Genomic DNA, 25,782 nt, shown 5'->3' with positions numbered 1-25,782 from the left:
TCTCGAATCGTAATCGGTTCGTGTACTCGTGCGCAATCGGAACGAAAAACGAAACGAATAATCGAATAAACGAATGATTTCTAAACGATAATCGAATGATCGATTATTCGGGTATAATCGAGATATCTCGATTATATCATTCGTAATCGCCCAACACTATCATTATCAATGTGCTGGTGTGAGTGTGAACACGTGGTAAGCGCTAGGTTTAAATTAGTTGGTTTGGTAGTTAATAAAATGGGAGGAAGCCTTTCTTTAACGACAATCAATCGTAACTGACGTCACTAATTCTTGCGGCCTTTTAATCGGAGAAATGCGGACTTCCGGTCAACACGAAACACGTGCTGTAAATTTGTTTCATTGTTTGTAAATTCACCAATCAAGTTAGTTTTTCTTAATAGTCAGCTAGTGCAAACACAATTTAACAATCCGGATTATTTAAATAAACCACTTGCTAAAAGATTTCATGAAATTCACTTAGTCAGGAAAAACACCTTATGTTTAATTACGAATAGGTCTCTGGATGCATATACGTAAGTGTTACATTATGACACTTCTAAATTCTTCACACAAGATTGCTAATAGTTCATTTACGGCAGTTAAACAAATTCATTATACTGCGAACTGGGGGGAGGGGTTTAAAATGTTTTCTTCCCTTAGGCGGTTATCATCGTTATTATCGTCGTTATCTTGATTAATTCATCGAGGCATGCCTCACAACGCTACAGATTGATTAATTCATCGAAGCATGCCATCACAACGCTACAGATTGATTAATTCATCGAGGCAATTCCTCGCAACGATTTTAAAATTTACATCACCGAGACGCTTTTTTCCTCCGAGCAGTGATTGGATATTTTTGTGTTTGTTTATTATGTGTCTTGTTGGGGTAACCAGTTCGCGGTATTTTAAACTCTCAAAGTAAATTGTTTTTTGAAGTAACCAATCACTTAGATCACGATATAATTTGACATAATGTAAACTCTTTGTTTGAATCATTGAAAAAGTGTGGCAATTATTAATCTGCTGTAAATTTTGTTAACTGTGCAATTTTCCATCTCATACAATATTTCTTTAATCTCACAATTTTAACCTAAGCAATTTTATTTGTTGTATAATTTTAATCGAACGTAAATTTCATGTTCTACAGTTTTATCCTCACATAATATTTTTATTTGTACAAGTTTATTACACACCAGATCTTCTGTTTGATAAATCTTTGCTGAGTTCTGTTTTGTAAATACTTTGCTGATGAATGTTTCTATCATATAAATTATTTGATGTCCAACTTTAATCTCACATAAAAATTATTTGTTGTTTAAAATTTCACAAGATTGTATGGCGACTCTAAATGTTGTTTATTGCTCGTTGAAACTTTAACACTTGTTCAGTTGTTGTTAATATCAGAGTTATAAGAGACTGAATATTTAAAAATGGAATTGAGGTTAAATGACACAGAAAACGTGGCAGAAGCGAAGTTCGGTTCTTAGTCGAGCTGGCGAGATTTATCGTGTCACCTGTACAAGTCCACAGGTTTGGATAGATTCAGAGGCGGCCGCCGATGTTGTAAAGTTCTCGGCTTCTGCCTATAGCCGAGATCCCTTGCGGGTCTGGCGACCGTAATGGCCTAGTTTCGCACAGCATGATTGTAATGGGGGTGCGTGCAGGTAGGCTTTGCGATAGATAGAATCACCGTCGTGGGGTGAGAACAGCTCCAGACCTGTAGCCCCAAATTCCGCTTATGCTATAACGCCCCTGGGGTACTCTTGTTGTGCTCGTTAACTGCCGTAACTTTAAAGATCTGCCGCCACACGCCCGTAATAACATGTGTATTTGCATCCAGTTACTTAATTCAGATTTTGCTTGGTTATTTTATTAAATTTTTGATATTCAAATATTTGCATTGATTCCAAACAGCTGTATAGAATTTTGCGTTTGTTCGTTTTCATATGTGTATGTCTGTCAATTCGCGCGTGTCCTTTTTTCATATATCTTAAGGTGGTTTTTGCGCTGAGAAGTCAATCTTCGCAGCTCTTTCCCCCCTGTGAGGGGGTGCCGTGGCAGCCCCTCCAAAACAATTTTGTCTATTATTTCTTGCGCTCTCAACTCACATGCAGTATATGCTTACTTGTATGAAAGAACGTATTCCCGCCACTTAAAAAAAAACACAACGTAGGTTCTCATTTGTTAGACGATCACAGCCAAGGCCAAACTTTGAATTTTTGACTTTCTCGCGGGCCTTTTAAACTTTTTCAAGGTCAATTTACAGGCGGGAAGTTTGGGTTATTACAGTGTGGTTGTCAGTTTCTCGTAGACGAATATATGGACCTATTTTCTTTCACGATACTATGATTGCAGAGAAGTGCAGACAACAGATTTTGGAATTGTTTATTCAACAATTTCGTGACGAAGAGCTGCATTTAAGGTACTTCCAACAGGATGGAGCAACTGCACACACTGCAGGTGCTACATTGGAATAATTACAACAACATTATGGCAATCGTGTAATAAGTTTAAGGCTGCAGCATGCATTTTCCACCACGTTCTCCAGACCTCAAGCCACTGGACTTTTAATTTTTGGATATTTGAAGCACAAAATGCTTCAGTGACAGATGGATAATTTGGCAGAATTACAACATGAAATTGAACAATGGGCCCAAAACACTGATGAACGGATGTAACAGAACATTTTTGAAAATGAGAAAAAGAGAGTGAACATATGCCTTGGACAAAATTAATGGTGAACATTTTCAACATTTAATGTGATGTTTAACAAGAATAAATTTGTTTATTTATTGTATTATAAATTAGTTTTATTTTTTAATAACATAAGCTTTTAATAACATGAAGCGTTCAGGCAACCAGTTATACAGATGTGTGCGGTATTTGTCGTACGTCCTTGGGAATTTAGTAAAATGCATATAACGTGATAGGGGGTACATTCCCATGACCTACTTCCACGCAATAATCATTTATAGAAACCCTATGTATGAAGACAATTGAAAGCACTTTTACCGACCAAATATTAAAAAAAAAATACTTAATTACGTCAAAAGATTTACCGATACTTTACTCAAGAAATAAAAATTCACTGATTGGCTGGGAGGCACACTGTGATATTTTAAATGATCGATTTTAAGAAGTATTTTACGACAGTTGCTGTAAATTTAAAGATTTAAGTATCCATCTTCTTCTTCTGCCTGAAGACGGTACTGTGTACCGAAATACGTGTAGCAGTGACTACAAATATATTATTTAAACTCTGAAAGTTTTTTCATTATTATTAAAATTAATATGGAGTTTAAACACGTATCAGCCTCATCAATACAAACATCATCTTCCCTTTTATTCATTTAATAACAATTGTATTAATGGAATCACCAAGATTAGCAGTTGGTTCCTTACCAGCCTAATCAAAACATGACCTAGTAACTCGCCATAAGTTCGCAATGCACAGCTGGATTGTTAGTAAAGTCGTTTTATACTAGAGCAGGTTTCATCACGAAAGGGTACAGCTGGTGGGAGTGCGCACAACATTGTTTTGGTTTGACCTTACAAATATCGTGAGAGCAGTGGCAGCAGCGATGAATATTTCGACTTTGAAATATCAAAATATTATTGGTGTTAATAAAAATATCAATTTTCTATTTAATTAGCGTTGACATTATAGAAAATGAATTTAAAGGTTTGTTAATGCTGTATTATGATGTATTAGTTGAATAAAAAACTAAGTAAAAGAAGTAAAAAGGTAACTTTTAGTGAGCAATAACAACTGATAAATTACGGTCCAGTGTACAGTCAAAGCTATATATTAAACGACAATTATGCTAAAACCATCACTGCTAAAACATGAACTGTGATGATTATTTCGAGGTTAAAGACAGAAAACGTTAAGCCTTATTGTAATCCGACTTTATATATAGTATTGACAAATTGTGCCAGAACATTAAAAACCATGTAACTATAATCATGGGTTGCTAATTCTCAGGGTTTTACCCCGCCTTTATCTAAAGATTTAACTGTTGATTTAAGACTAGTCGACTATAAAATAGCGTATGTTACTGGTTTATAATGCGGGGTTCGTGAAATTTTTTACTCATGCTATAATCCCTCACATTATAAACTCGTTTAATAGGAATTAAAAATACCAAATTTTTTGTGATACGTTATAATAATTTATTGTTACGTAAGCCTATTTATTACCAAACAAATAAATTTATTTTTATTAAATGGTTGTCTGTATTCTTTTGTAGAAATTGCTCTATTTTTAATTGTTTTTGAAAGAAATATAACTCAGCGGCAGCCCAGCCTCCCTTCTCAATACATCGATGTTACGTCACTGCTAGCCCGACTACAAGTCGCGCAACTTAAGCCCCGCCCCTGTACCCTTTCGTGGTGAAATTACCTCTAAGTTCTAACTACACGTGTGGATGGATAACGATGGTGCCCATTTTAATTTAGTACAGATTTGTTCTTTGGCAAAATCTTCAAAACAAAATGCAACGTTACCAGTAAATGTGTCTTCGATAACATACCCTCCCCTCCTGTCTTTTTTGTTCGATAAAGTACAGATCCCTTTGTTCACAGATGGGGTGAAGAATCGCTACTATTGTATGTAGAACCTATGTAAGCATGACTGGTTGCCTACACGTATCTTTTTAAATACGTTCTCGCAGTTTTTTCTTCTGGGCCTAAATTTACTTTTAGATAGGGACTCTACAGAGTCAATTCAAGAACTTCTCGTGGTGAATAAACCTTACACGTATATTAAAATCCACACTTGCGTTTAGGGTAGGTACGCATAAAAAATGAGATTAACAAAAAAGTAGCATTTAATTTAAATTTTAACGTAGTAATAATTTACATAATATATAATGAAAGCATAAATGATCGTTTCCTTATATGCTAAATTTGAAAACATTAAATAATCATAAAATAACAAATTAACAATCTATTGAGACTGCTAATGAAACTTTTGTTATCCATTATATATTCGCTGTAATTTAAAGATAGGAGCACACACTGAATGACCATTAATCTACACTATATACATCGTTTGAAATAATTCAATAATAACGCAGGAACTACAATCAAGGTTGACTAAAAGATTTAACGTCTCCTGAACATACTTACTTTTCAACCTCGAATGATGCCCTATATCACTTTGCTTGCTAATAACTATATACATAGTAACATTGAAATGTTAAAAATAGATAAAAAAGTATAAATCAAAATACTTTATTATAAAAATACTTTTGAAATACTGAAAAATAAATTTCGCTAAAGTTTAAAAATAAAGAGAAGAAAAATAAATTAACTACAAAAATAATCTTATTTTAAATGATAGGAACATTATTAATAAATTTGTATATTTACACTAAATTTATAACTTTAATAGCAACCTGTCAATTGGATGCTTTCTTAAAAAATAAAAATACATTAAAAATATATACACCTCGTACTGGAACTAAATTTGCAACACTAATTTAATAATATTAGACAACAGTAGAATATTAAAGTTATAAATGGTACAAAGTAGTGTGGGCTTAATACAATAAAATGTACAAAACTACGAAGTGCCATTCACTGGAAGGTGAGTCCACACTTCTTCAATATATCACTCGTTCCAATGGATGGCGGCAAGATAAATCTACATGCTAAGTTACCGAAATCAGTTCTTTTCTAATGCTTCCTCGTCACTGTCAATGGTCAAGTATAACCCTGGCTACCGAAATTAACACACAAAAATTTGTCACATATCAATCATTGCTTTAAGTCAACATTGTTGTACCTCAAGCATTATGGAACTTTAATTACGCGTATTTATTTTCTATTATATAACTTTTAAGGTTTTAAAATAAATTTCGTACATTAGTGTATTATTTGTAATAATTAAAATCAGTATTTCATTCGTAACAATATAAAGTTACCGAGTACTCACTTGCCGAAAAAAATATGATTTTCGGTTAGCGATTACTCAGACCTCAATTTAAATAAATTAATGTGATCTACACAAGTACTGTAGTAACTAAATGTAAGACAAGAAAATTACATTTTAAATGCAAAACAAAACAACGAGTAAGTCTAATTAAACAACATTTGGATTTTATAAACTACACATGTAAAGATATGACCAGACTTGATGAGAAGTAACAAAAAATTTTTTTTTTTAAATTTTCGTTACAAGTATCTTGTATAATGTTGTAATAATTAGATTTTTACTGTAATGACTTATTTCTAATACAAGTCTTCAATTTTTTGAGAGAGCTAATGTGGAAATCAATACTTGATATTGTATTTAAAGTTTGATACAACAAAAAATATTAGTACGGGATAGAAAAATCTTTACTTTTTATGTCGGTAGTTACTACATTTAAAAATGTCGTACTTAAGAGTGGTTTTAAAGCTTCCGACTTTTTGTTTTATCTGATCACATCTATTTATTTACAAAAAAGATATATATTTATAATACTTTTTAGACTAACATATTAAAAAACACTTAAATCTACAAGCTGTTGATTTTTGTAAAGAATATCACAATAAAATGTATAAGGAAACAATAATAATTTAATAACGATTTCTAGACGGTACCTTTCAAATTGTGCTCGTTCTTATGATCATTACCAATGTAATTATTATTAAATAAAGCCCCCGTTGTTAAATTCATTCGTTCGTAGATCGTTGACCTTGCCGGGTTTGTATCGTAGCTCCCTTTTTTTCTCTTGCTGCACCATCGCATTGCACAGGTAATTATTATCGTTAATGCAAGGCCTATTATAAATCCAATCACTGCCCAGGTCACGTAATATAGAGTTTGTCTGGCGCCTGAAAAAGAAAAACCACAATAATTATAAAACATTCCAAATCATTAGAGCTGAATGTCAAAGTTAGCTGCTAAATACCGTAAAACTTACTTATAATTTTCTGAACCTTATATTAGGAATATTATGTAGATGGTAACGAAAATTTGGCTAATCATCCCCACTACCAATGGGATGACGTCATCTCCAAAATTTACAATAATATACTTTTTTTTAATTTTATAAAGTAAGATACTCGTTCACTTGTGATGTATAATAAAAATCGGCAGACGACGACACACAGACAGGACTGGGAAACCTATTTTTTCGTATTCAACTGGCTATGAAACGGCGACAAAACATGAAAGTAACCGTTCGTGGAATGGACGCTATTGGGATATGTACTTCTTCAGCTTACTCGGGAAATTGAAACAGAACCACGTCTGATATTTTAAAAATGATAGTATATGGGTTACGCTGTTTTATCAATTTATTTATTTTATTATTAGTTATACTTTATTTTTAATGTGGTAAGTTAGAATATTGATTAGTACCAGTGATAAGTTGATTTCTAACTTTTTGTACTCTTTTTATTGGTTCTGCAATAAACTGACCCGGAAATGACTGGCATTCAAGCAAAACTTTCATCATTACGGGTAAAGACCAAGGAATGATATGCATTGATCAGATTAATAAAAAAAATTGAGATTCTAGAATTATAGCATACAAATGCGTCTCCTATTAATCTCTAATCTCACCCCATCCCCAAGAACCATGCGTAACTACCGATCATTTATTTGCGCATCACTTGAAATGTGACCTACACTACTCTGACCTACTGGTGCTAACGTATTCTGACTGACATGATCAGACAGTTCGAGAAACTTATGAACAATATGACATGTTCCTAACAAAACAGCTTTTTGCATTTTGACAACTATTGAATCATTTAATATTTCAAATTCATAACTAATCTATTTGGTACTACACCTAGATTGGAGATAACTAAAGGTAGAATTGAAATTTTGGTCTGGCAGTTTGTATTATGTTGTGTGTGTTAGGAACGGCAATGTCAATGAGAATGGTTTCATTGATGTGTTTCTTCATAAGTATGATATCTGGTCTGTTGGTTGTAATGTTTCTGTCTGTAAGTATTGTGCGCTTCCAATATAGCTCGTATTCGGTGTTTTCAAAGAATGGAGATGGAATGCAAGTGTAATAGAGTGTAGAATTTTGGATAAAGTTTAGCTTTATTTCTAAATCTAAATCTCAGCCAAGTATTTTTAATTTTCGTTTGCTTTAAAATGTTTTCGAATCCTGAAAAAACAGACATGCTTTTAATATTGGGGAAGTGTCACAAAAATTTTGATGCTGCAGGCAATATTCCAATAGAACTCCCTCAAATCAAGCGTTTAGACAAGTTGAAAAAAATTTACGAAAATTTGGGCAATTAAAAAAAAAAAAAAGTTAGAAATCGAACTGTAACAACGCCGGATAATGAAGCTGCTCTAATTGAAATTGTAGCAGAAAATTCCTCCGTGAGTCAAGGACAGATTGCAATAAAAATGGAGATTAATTCGGGTTCGGTTTTCAACATCTTAAAGGCAAACCGATTTCATCCATACCATGTAATAATTGTCCAACATTTACCAGAACGCGATTTTATCCGACGGATAGTGTTTGCGAATTCGTGAGGGCTCAATTACGAGACAATCAAGATTTTTTATTTAACGTTTCGTTTAAGGATGAAGCTACATTTACCAATAACGCGTGTGTAAACAGACACAACTCATATTACTATGCCCAGCAAAATCCCCATTGGTATCAGGAAAAGCACTTTCAAAAATTTTCAAAGTTAATGCTTGGTGTGGAATTGTTGGTAACCACGTCATTGGTCCACATTATTTTGAAGGAAATTTGAATGGACCTATGCATCTAAATTTTTTTAAATAATATTTTACCTGAACTGTTGGAAAATGTAGAGCTACACACACGAAGAATAATTTGGTTTCAAAATGTTTTTTTTTTGGGGAATGACGTTTATAATGTCCCAATCGAAAATGAAAACCATTTACGTGAAAGGATAATAGCGTGATGCAGATCCCGACGTGTTAGATAAGAGTTCGGGGAAATTTTGAATGTAGGATAGGACTTTGTGAAGATAGTGGAGGCAGGCATTTTAAACATTTTTTATAAATTTGTTTTCATTGTAATCCGATCCATTAATAAATTGAGTATTATTTTTTCCAATTTCTGTAATGTTTTTTTCTGTGACTGCTATGATTGCTTATTAAAAAAAAAAAAAAAAAATTGGATGAAGTCGTCCCTGGGGTGTATAATATGTTGCCTATGCAAAAATTATCAGGTGTGAACAGATAAAATGAACACCCTGTATCGTAAGTGACTTAATCTACTTTCTATTTTGGTGTCAGTTCTTATATTGAAACCATAATTAGAACTGTTCAAGATGTCTGAAAGAGAATTTATTGCCAAACAGAACCATAGCGCCTTGAAAAATTTTTTTCTGATCATTATTGGATCTGATTGTACATACATCCTTTTAGTTCTTCGTTGATCTCGGATTTAAAACAATGTTCATGTAAATTGTAGGTAAACTCGAGGTCTGTATTTTGATGGAGTTGTTGTGTCATTATCTTTAGGTTTTAGACAAAACATGTTATACCATGACATAAAAATATTGGAAATGTAGATGGGTTAGGAAGGAACTGGTTTAAGTGTTTTAGTAAAGAAGTGTGTACACAATTGAATTTTTTCACCCAAAAATGATGTATTTTGGTGATTTCCAGTTTTCTGTTCTATTGATGGTAGACATCAGTTCGTCAAGTGTTATTTAATTATCGTTCATTGGTGTAACTGTGGATAGTTTATTGAATATTTGAGGAACCCATTGGATTGATTAATTAAATTTAAATTCTTGAGACCAAAATTTTGACCAGAAAGTTGTTAAATCCTGTGAACTTGGAAGTATACCAGTTAATTGAGTTTTTCTGTATTAGTTAAATTTCGATAGAACAATTTTTCATTGTTAAAAAATTGTGTGGGATGAATTTTTCTGAGACGTGTTTGTATCTTTTAAGTCTTTTGCTATAGGTATAAACTAAGTTTCTGTAATAAAGTGTTTTTAATTTGTAATAGTGTTGTGTTGTGTTGCATGTAATGGTATATCGTGTTCCAACTTCTCTAAGGTATTGTGTAATTGACCTAGTTGTTTTATTGTTGTTTTTTTATCATTATTATTATTGAAACACCAATCACGTTTTTTGTAAAATCTCGAAACACATCGATATACCCAAATAGAGTATGTTATGTAAGTAAATGGCCATACATTAATACCGCATAGAAAATATCAAATCGAGTAATAATTTGCAATCATTTCTCCTCTATCATGTTCTTCTAATAAAAGGACCAATAAGAAAGGTTTATGGAAATGAAACAGAATTTACAAATCATAGTAGTTTTAGTACAAAAGAAAAATGTTGTCATTTTTTAAGTATAAATAAATGCCAGCGGTCGTACACAAATTATTTAAAGGGATGTAAAACGAATATAAAATCTTTATTAAGGAGAATTACTATGTACTACAAATGTTGAAAGTGGTCCCTATTTTGTCTGAATACAAAGTTGAGCGTCGTTCTAATGACGCTATGTTAGCTTTTAACAACATGATGACTGACCTGGTGAATGCTTAAATAGGGGTTGTTGTCTATTAAATCAAGATTTGTTCGTCCCGTTGAACGTCATTTTGACCAGGATTTTGTACTAAATCAAATTTATTTTGTTGCACTGAAATTTACAATAATTTTCGATGTACTTGCACAAATACGTTTCTGTGTGGAATTCTTTTGTTCCTATAACAACTCACAGCAGCGCGACCCTTTTCTCGCCCCTCAGCATAAACTAAATGCATTTCGGCATATTCTTGGTTCGTAAAAGTAATCGGCATTCTTCAGCTAAATTTATGACACGACGCCACTGACATAAAATTCATTGTCAGTTATGACAATTAACGGACATTGTTTTGCCATGTCCCTTGATTCGTAAGTTTCAGAGAAGGTACAAAAAAAATATTTCAAACTACGACTTCTGTTACTTTCCTTTATAATAATAACATACTATATTTTGTAATAACAGATGTAGTAAACGTAGACGTAAAATGAATACTCTATCAACATTTGTGGTATTAAAAAACTTCAGGACCCGGCGCCTCCACCATATATGTGATGGTAACCATTACGGGATTTGGGCTATTTCCTAAGGCTATTCCGTAAATGATTTATAAATACCACCATTATTAAGCATATCATCGGATGCCCCGGACGTTCTCCAAAAGCCAATCGCTTAATAGTGGATATATACGAGCTTCCAAGTTTTTAACGTCAAATACAATACTACGTTCTGTAACACATGGAAAGTACTATTTATAAGTATATTCTTTAAATTATTCATATGTACCATGCAGGCTGCGCGAAAATACAAAAAATATAATTTATTCTTTGCTGTTGCAATTTTACTATAAAATAAGACTTATAAGTAATCTTATCTGTACTATTTTTAATGTTATCTATGCGTGTGGAGCAAGTTCATGGAAACGTTTAGATTTTTTTGTATCGCACTAATATGATTTCAACGATTATAAAGTAAGAATAAATTTATAAGTGCATTCTTAACTGTACATAAAATGACAAATACGACAACAAACACAGTAAAACATCATGTTTATGTCACTGTTACATATTCCACAACTTAATTTCGCATCTATCGTATCTAGTATATCACCTATTAAGAGAAATATTACCTGTTAAGTGAAATTTGCGTTCGTATTAGAACAACTCATGGTTCAAGAGCCATCATGCTTGGTGAATAGCAGCTAAATGTCTTGTAATTGTAATCATTTCTGTTTACAACTTAATTATAGTTCACTTACTATTCACTAAAACAACTAACTTGTTCCCCTGGGGTGTTGCCTAAGTTACCTGGTTCTCACACGCTGTAATTGGCTAGTTCTCTTTGCGAAATACGAACAGGTCTTTGAGGAAATTTGCAATAAATTATAATAGTTGTTTCGGCTAAACTACAATAATATTATGTATTCCAAAATTATACCAACAATCTTATCCTTGGTATAAACCACTTTTACACTACACACCAAGTGTGTTTCATGTTTTTCCACGTTTATAAGACTTCAGTTTCTGTTTGTTTTTATTCCAGGCATTTAAATTTTTCCACAACAAATTCAAATTATATAAAAAAATTTGATACCAGTATAAGAGCAACTGGAGCATAGTCGTGAAACAGCGTCGAAATTCGCATCGAACAATAACGCATAGATACATTTTAAGCGGAACTTTTCACTTTTAGTACAAATGCAGCTTCGATATGTGTGAGACCGATGACAGGTGACACAATTACTGATATGAAGACATTTTTGTCTTAATCGTAATTCCGTTGAATATGAGCCTATAAGTAACAAATATTACTTAACGATTAGTAGGATTAAAATTTGTATCAAATTTAGTTTACAATAGCACTCGAACTTCGGTCACAATAAGTATGCAATGGATACTGAACTATTGCATACAACAACTGTTTCGTCACTGTTGAAAAATAATTTAAAATTTCATTTTAATTGAAAATTTTGTGTAGCCTATTCTTCATTTCGTAGAAAGAATCTTAAAAAGTAGTGGGCCAAAAGTAAATGGAATTTCAACTGAGTTTAGTAAAAGATCCTGTTTCTTCGATTTTTCTTAACAGACTTTTGATCTTAGTGATCAACAATCTTCAAGCTCAATCGTTTTAGCTGACTTTGCAACCTACGTTTTAATTGCTGGGTTACTTCGACGTTTCCTCCAACAATGGTACTGTGAAACATTGTACATTATATAGACTAAAATCCTCGGTTCAGAGAGTTTCGGGGATGTTCGAAGTATCCGAATCTTTGTATGTGAATTTCACATCTTGTCCCTTCGCAAGTTCCGGGTGGTCATAACGCATGACTTCTATTTATAAATCCATTAATGTTTGGTCACTTTTCTAAACTACAACTATGCAGATGAAATTCTCACATTTGCTATTTGCACAGTCTACTTGATTCAGAAAGTAAAGTGCATGGTTTGAAATTTATTGTTCACTGAAGTACCTAGTACTCAAAGTTTTATTAGAAATTTAAAAAAAAGGTTGGATTTGAAGAATTTATAAAATATTTTATCTTATACAATAGTAAGTTTTGGGATAGATTATACAACTGTTTTTGGAGAAAATATTATTAACAAGTGATGTAACTATGGATACTACTAATACATTCAAAGACAATACGATTTCTTTGGGTTAAATGAGCTGTCAATTTGAATTCATCTTATTCTTACGTTTATGTAAAAGCTGCTACTCGAAGATAAAACGTCGTACATCATACGTGAGCGAAATGCCATTATAAGCTCGTCAGAGTAGTATCACTCGCTTATAATACATACATTTCTCGCACTTATAATATAAAATACTATTATTTTCAAAAGTCATATAATTGACACTTATGGGACGTCTTTACCGGGGTTTAAGGGCCGGTTTATCAATGCGCAGTTAAGTTAAAGTAACTGGCAGTTAAAGCTTGTCTGTGAGTTAACCTGTTTATCATTACCCGCTAGCTCAAAACTGGTGGTCAAAGTGCCTGATAAATTAACTGACAGTTCAAACTGTCAGTTAAAACGTTATCCACCAGTTAGTGGCAACATAACCTAACAAATCCAAATAAATCTGTTATGAATTTAACAATATTTTGATGAGGACTTATGTTGTGCAACAAATTAACAGAGAAAAGATGACAAAAACACTTATTATTAGCTGATTATTTTCCAGGTCTAATGTAGGTACCAAAAATTAAAAACCTATCTAATAATACCGCGAGATCGAAAAAGAAATTAATTGAAGTAGGCCATGCACGACAAGCCGTTTGTCGTAATCACGGTGGTAGGGTAATTTAATTTTTTTTTATTAAATGTCAAATTGACAGTTTAAAATTAGAATTATGGCGCCTACTTTTAAAACACATAAGAATGAATTAAAATCACCGTTTTCCAATTTTGTCTAAAATTTATCCTATTTCTGAAGATTCTAATAACAAAAAAGCTTTAATTTCGTTTGATAACAGTGCAAATTACTTTTGTCAACGTGACGATTAATAAAAAATTATTTTAAACTAAGACAAACGCCTTTTCGTGCATGGCCAACTTTGATTAATTTCTTTTTCGATCTCTCTGTATTTATTTATAGGTGTACCTACTTGTTTCATTTTTAATTTCCAATACTTTTTTTCTAATGCTAAATTTTGCTTTTTCATGATTGATCACGTGAAACGCGGTATACAATCGTTGAATACCGAATGCGGATTGAATCTGATGGAACTTTCAAGGTCGGGGTAGTTTTGAACTGACCAATCACAACTCATTTCCAGTGGGGTGAGCGTTACCAACTTAAGAGAGTAACAGCTAAACTTCGAGCTACGAAACTGGAAGAAACATCGTGCATTGATAAACACTTTACCTCCGTTAACTGCTAGTTACCCTTATCTGGCAGTTACTTAACAGACACTTTTAACTGAGCATTGATAAACCGGCCCTAAAGTCTCATCTCTATGACGGCATATTTGAGCGAATTATAAGTACTACTTATACACCGGAGTATAAATAGAATACGTTTATGTGAAAATCATCGTGATTGTCAACCATAGTAACCATGGTAAGTCAATGTAAGGCAATTTTTTAATGAAGCAAGGAGACAGAAAATAATCGTTTCAAAGGAATATTAATCGTTTGAAAATAAAATATTGCATTTTATTCGGACTTTAAGTGACTTTATGTGACTCGTATAGACTTAATCGTCTATATTTCGTCACACAAAGTTTCACTTAAACTCCTAATAAAATAAATATCTATTATAAACTATAAACAATATTTTGACATTTTCAACGTTAATATTTAATTTATTAATTATTAATTTAAAGTGCATGCGATGTTAACATTTCTCGAAATTACGTTTCAATTAAATGTTACTGAGTAATACAGCTCATTTGGATTTTATTTTGTCTATTTAGGTACTGAAAAATATATTATTCATGCGAAAAAACAAAGTTGACGTTTATAGCTTGAAATCTTGTAGGCTTACAATGTTTTTCCGGACAGATTATTATTAATAAACATGTAATCAATAGACATTTTTCTATTTTACCTAACTTCGTAATCATCTTAGTTTCTGAAATGACAGCAATGAATTAACTCTATAATATACATATAATAGGGAACACTTAAATGAGAACCCGGAACAAATTCTGCCAAAATCATTATTTTATGATGGTACTAACTAAAAATAAAAATAAATTTTTGACAGCAAAAAAGTCGCAAAAAAAAGAATGAGCCATGGATTTTACGCTGCACATTTATGCAGGTGGTACGAGTGACTTTATACTATTAAAGATTCATACTGTTAATAGAACTTTTATCATTTGGTAAGGCTCAGAATTCGATAAATTTGTGATCTGTATTTAGTATTCACCACACTGTAATCAAAGATAGTACCGACAATACTCGTAAGTCAGTAACATCTCATTTTTTTGATAGTAAATTATCTTTTTCTTCTTTCCGTGTTTTAGTTGTTGTGAGTGATTGAAATATATAGTGTCGACAACAGTCATGGATTTCAAACTTGCGTAAGTAATATATCTTTCTTTCATGGACATTACTGTTTTTCTCATAAATAATTCTTAATAGTACGTAAACTAGTGTAATTCGGTGATGTCTATATTGATGTATTATTATCATGAACAATACTCCTACAACATGTAGGTATGTATGTTCCATGTTACTGTACGGTAATGCTAGGCGCTTGCACTATAGGCACGTATGTACTTCCCACTTATTACAAAAAGGGTCTACAAAAAACTATACAAACATATAGATGTTCAATATAATTTTAAATTTTGTTTTGTTTTGACTCATATTTATTATAATTTTATATGTACATACCTGAATTATCAAGTGGCGTTACATTATGATACTCTTCAGAGACGTTATCCGTAGCAATAGTCGTGGTAATAAAATTCGTTTCGGTTAACGGTTCGGTTTTGTTGCGAATAAAATATTCGTCGACGATATCCTTCAGTTGATTCTTCGTAATATTATATTTTTGCAAAATATCATCGTACTTATACGGATAATTGCACTTGCATATTTGACATCCTCGTTTGTTCAGTTTATATCCATCCGGACAAACTTTGCTACAGTTCAACGGCTGACATTCCGGTTTCTTTAGATGCCCTTCTAAAACCTCACACATGTGCGCTATGCACTTGGTTTCGCCGTTAAAGCACGTGCAGTTCGTGCAATTGTCCAACATCCATGATTCGTTGTGCTTGTATACTCTACCTTCCTTATGGCACAAATTAAAACTTTCGTCTTCGTTTTGCTTGTCGCAGAACGCAATACCTCTTTGACAGTTACACTTCTGCCCGTCAGGGGTTTCCCACACGCCTCCATCCCCGAACATGACATCACAACTGGACTCACATTTATATATATCACAGCAACTCCCTGGAAAATCGTTTCCGTGTTCCATTATCACAACCGTCTCGTTCGCTCCGCACTCCTTGTTCTTGCAAGGATAACAGACGCATTTGTCCTCGACAGCGTCGTCGTTGAGGTTCGTTGCAAAGCTGTCCTCCGGGCACTTGATGCATTTGTTTCTTGAGCAACATTCATCGTGTTCCGTGACGGATACGTAATTTGCGCCGCAGATTTGCGGCAATTCGCAAAGTTCCGGTTCGCAGACGCATTCGTTGTTCACAAGCTTTTTGTGGGGATCAACGCATTTGCACTCGCCCCTCGAATTGAAGATGGCGCCGGGCGCGCAAGGGCATTTGTCCTGCAGAAGGGTGTCATTTCCGCACCCGTCGCAACTGTAGATCGTGCAGCAGCTTCCGGGAGTGTCGGAGCCGTTTATGGCAATGTTCAGTTCATATTGACATATTGGTTTCTTACAAAAGGTCGGGTCGCATTTACAGGTGTCTTCTATTTGGATGCTGTCGTGTGGGCACGATTCGATAGGTGGAGCACCGTGTACATCTGCAAGAAAATAAGAATTGGGTAAGAGATGAGCATCTTCAAAAATATTAATAAAAATTGTATTTTATACACAGATGTTTCCAATGAAATATAGCCCTACTCTTAAATTTACAGCCCATAGTTAAACATACTATATTTCAAAAACTCATTTATAAAATTAGTTTAAATTTGTACGTAGATCGCAAGTTGTCCGAAAAATGTTACAAGTTGTTAAGAAAAAACAGTGTTTGCATTTTATGCATTCCTAATAACAAATAAAGTCGGTGGTAATAACTAATAGCACTTAAAATAGATGTATTTTTAGGAGAAAAAGGTAGGTAAAAATGCTTCTATCATCTGATGAGTCCATTGTGCCAACAAAATACTTATGTATTTCTTAACAGTTTAGATGTGGTTTGGTATTTGAACATTGATGAACACAGGTTTGCTTACTCCTACGGTTGGCTTGGCCCAGTGAACATTAATCTAACTAACGTATATTACAAATTTTACACAACAGTGCTTAAAATTTAATGAATGAAATTACCTTTAAATATCCGCAGCAAACCCAAAATAGAAGTTTAATTTTAGCTATACTATTAATAACCAGCTGGTTCAATTTTCTTAAAAGACTTTTAAAAATAATCAAGCGAACGAAGTTGATCACATTTTAAATCCCAAAAGAAAATTCTTTTTTTGACAACAATTTTTTTTTAGAATCAAAAAAAGGTCTCTGTAACGAGATCTAATATTTTTATTGTGCCTCCGGCCAGAAACAGTGGTGTTCCGAGTTTCTCTAGCAGTTGGGAACTCTCATTCCCGGACTACATCTAACGTAGGGATTTTTTTTTACGAATATCGATATGGGTTGGTATTTTAGCTTGTCATTTTATCACTGATAAGTGGATTCTCTGCTGCAGGTTTATACAATAAAGCAAAGCTTTTCTAAGTTTTGAGTTAAAGGTACATCTTCTATTGCTACTAGGGGAAATTTGTCTCATCATACTCACTAAAAATTTGATAAAGCCATATCAAAATTTTACTAAGTAAACTCTGTTTAAAAAGTTGAAAGTAATATACTTGTGCCCTGTGATTTATCAAGGCCTCATACATGTAGATTTTTGGAAAACAGAATAAAAATTATATAACAAAATTTTACAATGTAACTGAAAAACTATACTCTGGCGGTTTGTACACGCTTTAAGATTATTGAAACAGTTGAATGGCTAATCAGAATTAATTTGTACATCCCATTATCATCAATGTTGTGAAGTAAATCTCGCTGGAAATTTAGCTGATATGCTTTCTCATTTGTGGCCTAATAATGGCTTTATATTTTTCTAATTGTTGTTACAACTGTTACAATGTGTGCAACGAAAGTGAGGTAATTTGTTCACTCTAACTGACGTATGATGAAGTTAACAGCAAACTGTATTCAAACAGTACAGTACGCTCCTTTGCCTCTTTATTCTTTACCATGGATGCTGTCACGAAAAGTAAGTAAAATATCTGGGTCACATAGAATTTAAACGTCAATTTTTATTGAAAATTGTCTTTATTTCAAACGACTGGCTTCTCCATTGCAACGCAATTTAGAAATATAGCTTGAAAGAGATCAACAAATGTTTTTCAGTCGTTGCAATATGTTGATAGAAATGTTTCCCATTATGCTTACTACGTACAGTGCCTTGTCTTCTAGAAAAAACTTAGTGAGAATGTAATAAATGCATTTTCAATGGCATATTATATTCCATTTTGTGATACGATGCTAAGAATTTTTTTATTTTCTTGGCAAAGTTAGTTGGTTAAAAACTTTTTCGTTACCTGGATAAAAGCGATTCATGTTGCATTTTACATACGTCTGGGACCCAGACTTTAACTTAATTTGTAATTTCAAAGTTATAAAATAAACACCAAACTTTAAAAAAAAAAACATGAATTTTCTCTAATTCAAGTGTTAATTCCCAAACATTTAATCTAACAACTAAATCCACTAAATTAGCACAAATACGCGACAATATGAAGCTTTTGGTTCACACTAAAAAACTGACAAGTATTGTGTATTATAACAATCGCACAGTTTTTAGTTTTTCCATAAAATAATAGTTATGCTATCATGTCATGTTATATGATACCAATATTAAAGCAATAATTGTTAATTTGTAGAATGTATCAACCCGACATAACATAAATCGTTATTCGAAATACGAACGGTGATTTTTTAGTGTTGGATAGTATTTTTATTAAGAAATAAACATCATTTTGTTTAAAGTTGGCAAGTATTTTTACTTGCTTTAGAATAAAGTACAATGGAGTTTTAAACTGATCTGAAACGGACCGTTGTGATTCCAATTCAGAGTGTCAATCTATTTTGCTGTTTTGTTCACGCTGATGGAGACGTAAGACCGACCCAAAAAAGACACCAACAGTTTAAAAAGCGTTCAGATAAAATAAAACTGTCTTTGTTTGGTCCATATAGCCAAATTCTGTTTTGATTTTATCCGTAAGACTTGACTCACTTAGCTATACACATCTAACATAGTCTCGTCCTTCCAATCACTATAAGATTGAATATTGATGAGTAGCGTACCGTACAGACTGGATCAACATCAGGGTTATAGCTTAATTTATTATTAAAAATTGACCTAAAATGTGTAGTGTAGACGGTACTTCCCTCGTCCCAGAAACGTGACCATGTACTTCACATATAAATAGATTTTAATTTTGATTAGCGATCTATTAGGCCAATGTTAACTTCAAAGCGCGTGCCAAAGTTTATGGAAATTCTTTAGTAGTTTCTACGATAAATTGTAAAATTGTATTTTTCACAATTCAGATAGAATCAACTAAAAAGACTGGGCGAGCAATATAAGTTGTAATTGCGTCATAGACAATTTTTGAACAAAATTAATTTTAATTTCCTATAATTTTATAAACCTAACATTTGAAATAGATACATAAAAAGACAAAAACTACAACCCTAACAAACTAGTTTTTAACGGTCACATGAAACGTTCCTTCTAAGCTTACTTTTCTTGTTTTTTTCTTGTTTGTTGTTGTTTCTTGCAAACATAAATTTTAGATTACAAACAGTTCTTTTTAGAAACTAATTTGCGTATTCACTCAAAAATATCATTTCCATTGGAGTAGTAAGCGTTTACGGTTCAGTCTTATTTTCGAAATGGGCAGAAGGTAAACGGTGTGTGTCAGTACTCGATTCAAGCGGCTTGGGATAAAATCTAGGAAAAGTTTCTCAAAAACATCGTCGAGTACGCCCATTTTTGCAACTCATCATAACGAAGTGTCACAAAGCTACGAGAAACCTTGTCTTTGCAAAAAAGGAGGGAAGTGGCAAGTCGAAAGATAAGATAACTCCAGAAAATATTGGAAATGATATGTAATGGAGCACACCACTACAACATCCAGACGACATTTAGCGCAGCAAATTGAATTATCGTATGAAACTTGCCGAGTAATATTGCGAAAAGATTATCGTTGTCGGCTAATACATATGTGTGCAAGAATTAAAGTAAGCCGGATTTTCCAGCTAAGATTAGCTATTGTCAAAGAAAAAACCTTTTTTTACAGACGAAGGCTGGTTTCATTTGAGTGCTTACATGAATTCTCAAAATGTAAGATTGATATACCCTTACATACTTAAAAAAATGGGTTGCAAACTTTTTTGTGGCCCTGTCCAAAGAATTATTTATCGAACACCTGTCAACAACGTGGATGAATTAATAAGGTTGAGAATAACAGAAGAAACTAACGACATGACAATGGAGCTAACCGCAGAGCTCATTTATGTTTATAGCAAAATATGCAACATTTTCAGCATTTATTATAATTTAACATTATTTATTAAAAAAAAAAACTTTTCTACCGATTTTCCTTGTAATTGCACACTTATTTTACTAAAAATCTGATTAAAACGGGTTCCTCATCTCTGCTTTTACATTGGTCAGTTTTTAACATTTATCACTTTATGAGTGTGGTTTAATCATGACGTGTTAAATTCTTTCCAACGATGACTATTACAAATCATGCTGTTCGTGCGATAAAAAATATTTTTCAATGTATAAAAAAAGCCCTTAGGAAATAATCAGTTCGTCATCCAACGTAAGTAAACAAAGTTCGTAAATAAATAGGTAATTCGCATCATGATCTCAAAACAATGAATAATTTACCTAAAAAACAGGATGCCTAGAATGTCGCGAACGCCCTTAAGTATCGCGGATGTTGTTAAGTATGATGAAATGATTAAAAAATGTCTTCTAGGATTTTGGCGCAGATATCGGTTGTTCAAGTTGTTTTTTTTTTGGGTGTTTGTAATAACGCTTTCAATTAAATATTATCACAGTGTCTAATGATGAAACGTTTAGTTCGTAGTTCTGTTCCAGATGGTAATTACTATTTCCCTTGTAACAGACACAGTGCAAAGTCATGACCGTCTTATTTTTATATATAAAAAAATAATAAAATAAAATTCCATTTGGCAACAAGCTTTACCTAATACAATTAAAAGATATAAACGTTCTTACGGTCTTAAAAAATAAAAAGTTTTCATGCATCAGATGCATTCAGCGTTATTATGTATTATCTCAAAAATCTTGTTGATCTATACGCAATACCTTGTAACTTTTTAAAAAGGTAATCGACATTATTATTGCTATTTTAAGGAAGTTACTACAGGGATCTTTGGAAGGGTAAAATGGGGACTCCAGAAGCAACGTACCATATTTCCAAAATTTGCGCAAAAGCGTAATTGTTAGATTTAATATTTAGGTTTCTAAAAATTTAACCTGATTACCTCATCTTAATATTTGTTAAGTAAATATCATTTGTAAAATGCAAAAATTACATTTTCATAATTCATTACATTTTTAAAAAACTTTTAAATGTCGCTGTTTATTATTTTCCATGTTCTTTTCTTGTAATCCAGTTTTGAAAGATTGATAACTTATTACTGCCTCATTAAGTAAAGTTGGGGAAATACGGGTTGAGTGGCTTCAATCAGAAACGTTATTGTAAGATCAATCAAGTCAGCAAGACATTTTCCTTACAGCTGATTTTTCTGAAGAAGGAAAAATATTTGTTATCAAAATGTTTTATACGTTTTCAAAGTTGAGACACCTACCTAAGAAACACTTTCTGGTTTATACGAGGTGACTATAAAAGATAAGTTGGTTTTGAAATTTTGGGGACTTGCCTTGTTGTCATGATGGTCGCTTGCAACAAAAGTTTATCATAAACTAAGTTTCTGAATTGTGAGAACGTGCTTGCAGCAAAATGGGAACATCTTTGAAAATTCCTTGTAGAAATGTCTAATTGAATACAACTAAAACATGTGATAGTCATAACCTCATAACATATTCTTAATGATATTATTTTTAGATTGTAATAAATTGTTCGGTGAAATATGGAAACGGAAAAGTGTTATTAAAAACGCAGTAACAGATTTTCCGAAAACAACTTGGTGTAGGCACGATCTTTTATAATTACGCTGTGTAAAATCGATGATTAACTTACTTCAGCACCAATAAAAAACTGGGAAACTAACTGACAAAAAAGCTCATTGAGGAACTCATGGTAACTGTAAATTTTAACAAATATGTTTAGGTAACTTAGCGTAGAATTTAAGGTCTCTAATAGTTGACACTGCACCTACTTTTATTAACACAATGAAAGTTAACATGTAATATTATTGTCACGAGGTCACTTAGGATTTGTAAATAAAAAAAAGATATATTTAAACAAATGATCTGTTGCCACACAACTGACAACGGAATCTAAAGATGAAATTCTCTAATTGTTTCGAACCTCCAATTTCTCAAAATCTGATGATTCTAAATAACGCAGTAAAAACCTACGAATAAATAAGTACTAATTTTACGCACATGTTATTTGACAAGTAAATCCGATACGTGATTATATTTCAGTTTCGTAGACTTACATATTCCAAAGTTCTACAGCCTCTTGTTCATTCCACGACATTCTATAAATCTTTTTCCTCTTTAAAACCGGTACATTAACTGAATCAACTTCTAATAAAAGTAATACAAATTTTTATTAATACTAATTATCCGCATTTATAATGAATAACAAAGGCAAACGTATGATATAATACATTAACATCTACTATGTTTATTGTACGCTTTTCAATTGGCACTCTGGCGTCAATTATATATTTGAGAAAATTGGAGATATGTTTATATTGAGAGTACAGTGTCTGTCTCTCATGCAAATTTTATGTTTTTACTGAATACGGACCGGAGCAGAAATGTGCATACACAATTGTGTAAGTTTTGGTTTTCTATCGTACTTCATCGGTAATGAATTTATAATAATATTTACCTTAAAATGTTATCTTCCTTCTTTATCATCCGTCGAATTTTACTCATAAAACTTAACGTATTTGTTTTTTTATAATAATACAATTTTAAATCTTTGCTATAAAAGCAAACTTTGGCGAATAAAGCAAATTATTTCAAGACATCATAAAAATATCAATAAAAAATTCAAGACCTAATTCTTTGAAATGAGAATTTTCATACTTGAATCACATACCGCAATATTTAAAAATTTACCATACCATAAGTTTAGTTTACATAATTCACTAAAAATATGGTTAATTTTTGCCCACTATTCTACATATACGAATGAGAACTGAATGAAAACCAACATAACAGAACGCGACTAATTAATGCCGGAAACTAGAAAAGCATAATATCCCTTTCAGCCGGCCATTGTCGCATTCGTGGTTATGGAACGTGTTGCTGTGGCTTCTAACTTCTTAGTTCCCTTAATTTAATATTTACATGTCCCTGGATACTGTCTGCCCAGTGAATTGTGTTCAGACTTATTTCTAACATTTTGAAATCCTGAAACATAAATGTCTTATTTCACTGTCGTAAGGTTTAAGATATTTTATTCGAAATGAAAGTCTTATAATGTAATTTAGAACATCTCCGTAACACTGAAATACAATACAATGTAACAGGAGTATATTTTTATATTTTCTAAGTAGCCTTTATTTGAAAGATAGTTAATTGGAGAAGTGTTTAAGATATCGTAGTATTGTTAACAGACTCTCACTCACACACGAGAGATTTTCCAGCGAAGACTCGTGTAGGCAGAAACTGTTTTTTATTCAGGTCCTCCCTTATATGGGTTTTACGATGTGACAGATTTGTAAGTAAATTAAGGCAGAGTATTAAGTAAGTACTGTGTTAGCCTTCTCCTTTAGTGCTTTTCAATTTGTGGGGCCAATTCCTTTCTTGAAAAAAGTTTCCTTCATCTTGAGAATTAATGCTGTACACTTAATGACTACTTAATATGGCAATCAGTAAAACAGCTGATTACAATTTACATGAATTTTCCAGACCTATCCACATAATCTCTTTAAAAATTTTAATTTGAAAATTTCTGGGGACGACTGTAATTCTCATTTACGTCAGACGCTGAGAAGTCAAGGTAAGTAGTGCGACAATAAGAACACGACGTAATCTAATCTTTTTCCCATTTCTGCTTCACGAATGAATTATTACTGAAAGAGGTAGCCTGGAGAATTGCCTCCCCCGTACTTGTAGCACTGATCAGGGGTAGTTTATTGCGATGTTCATTCCCTTCACCTTTTTCTTTGTCTGATGCTCACAATGTGGTTGAGTCCTTAGCTTGTTCGGTTAAAGACAAATGTAAAGCGCTTTATCTTTACCTCACCAATGTATAAATTAGAGGTTGCGTGCTGTAATCTTCGGTCAAGCAATTCAACCTTTCGTGATACTGATTAAATTCGCACGCTGTTACACTAAATCTAAATGTGTTACAACCGTGTTGACGACACTTCACTGTGTGAATTAAAGTAGCTATAAACGCTGACACAACTAAGCTAATCCTTAAATAATATTGTACAATATATTCAGGAGACAATTAGAAATTTAAATTTCGTTACGAGATTCATTACCGTTGTACAATCTGTTAATTAACTTTAGTTGATCACTAATTGTGCCGTAAGACTTTAAAATTAAGAGGAATCAATCTACATTTACAGATACAAGATTGGAACAAAATAATAAGAAAAACCTTCTGTATAATCAATACCTCCCCAGCGCCGACATCTTAGCTGTAACCAACTGTGCGGATTGTAATTCGTCGCTACTTACGTACATCCCATAATCGATAAAATTTAATCTCCAGTAAAGTAAAATTTAATCTCTTAAAAATATTACCTCAAATATAATCAAGATACATATTAAACCGCATGACCTCATTTATTAACTGTCAATATTAATAACTCCTGTAAGGAAAATGCATACATTTGTATTACCTCATTCACTCTTTCACTTATTCTTCAGTAAATCAATCACCCTCCTGGGTAGACAGCCAATAACAATCATTGACTGATAAGGCTATACGTAAAAAAGCATCTTATACTGTAAATTTAAAATGACACCTGCTTATACAATATCAATTTTTTAGATGGGGCTATCATTGCGATGAATTAAAAAAAATCTATAGTCGCTAAGATTATCTGTTCAACAAACAACAGACAGACAAACGGAAATGGAAAACATGAATTATAAATTATAATATTCCATGACCTGTGAAATGGGAAGCAAATATAATGTTGCACATTCCTGAAAATATCCTATTACAAAACCTTCCTTTACGGAAAGTATAAAAACCACTGTTTAACACTTTTTAATAAACAGACTAATATCCTCGCCGCTGAAGTATATCAAGTAAGTTTAGTTTCTTAAATATACATTGATTTTATGCCAATTTTATTTTTTACGATAACGCCTACACGTAAAATAAACATAGGGGTGGATTACTGAATTACAAGTAAGAAGGCATGCCGTATGTTTCAAGTGACA

General features: G+C 32.6%; 1 protein-coding gene and 1 long non-coding RNA gene across 2 annotated transcripts in view; one reads left to right on the top strand and one right to left on the bottom strand.

The window, feature by feature from the left end:
• The first annotated feature begins 51 nt into the window (after positions 1-51).
• Positions 52-2,729, top strand: LOC135135464 (uncharacterized). The gene is made up of 3 exons (XR_010281562.1): positions 52-195; positions 2,359-2,463; positions 2,513-2,729. It is a non-coding gene; the product is annotated as an uncharacterized LOC135135464 (long non-coding RNA).
• Positions 2,730-5,444: 2,715 nt separating this feature from the next.
• The window catches only part of LOC135134824 (cysteine-rich motor neuron 1 protein-like), a 218,954-nt gene continuing 198,616 nt past the window's right edge, over positions 5,445-25,782 (bottom strand). The window contains exons 2-3 of the mRNA XM_064063661.1: positions 15,833-16,927; positions 5,445-6,825 (exon numbers count right to left, since the gene is read on the bottom strand). Coding sequence (XP_063919731.1) covers positions 6,581-6,825; positions 15,833-16,927 — 1,340 coding nt within the window. The 3' untranslated portion in view covers positions 5,445-6,580. The remainder of the gene's footprint in view (positions 6,826-15,832; positions 16,928-25,782) is intronic.

The sequence above is a fragment of the Zophobas morio genome, unplaced genomic scaffold (assembly GCF_036711695.1).
Source record: "Zophobas morio isolate AGI-343-1 ecotype UQ-CSIRO unplaced genomic scaffold, CSIRO_AGI_Zmor_V1 ptg000024l, whole genome shotgun sequence".
NCBI lineage: Eukaryota > Metazoa > Arthropoda > Insecta > Coleoptera > Tenebrionidae > Zophobas > Zophobas morio.
Note: the sequence above shows the minus strand (reverse complement) of the source record. Positions and strands in the feature narration are given on the sequence as shown.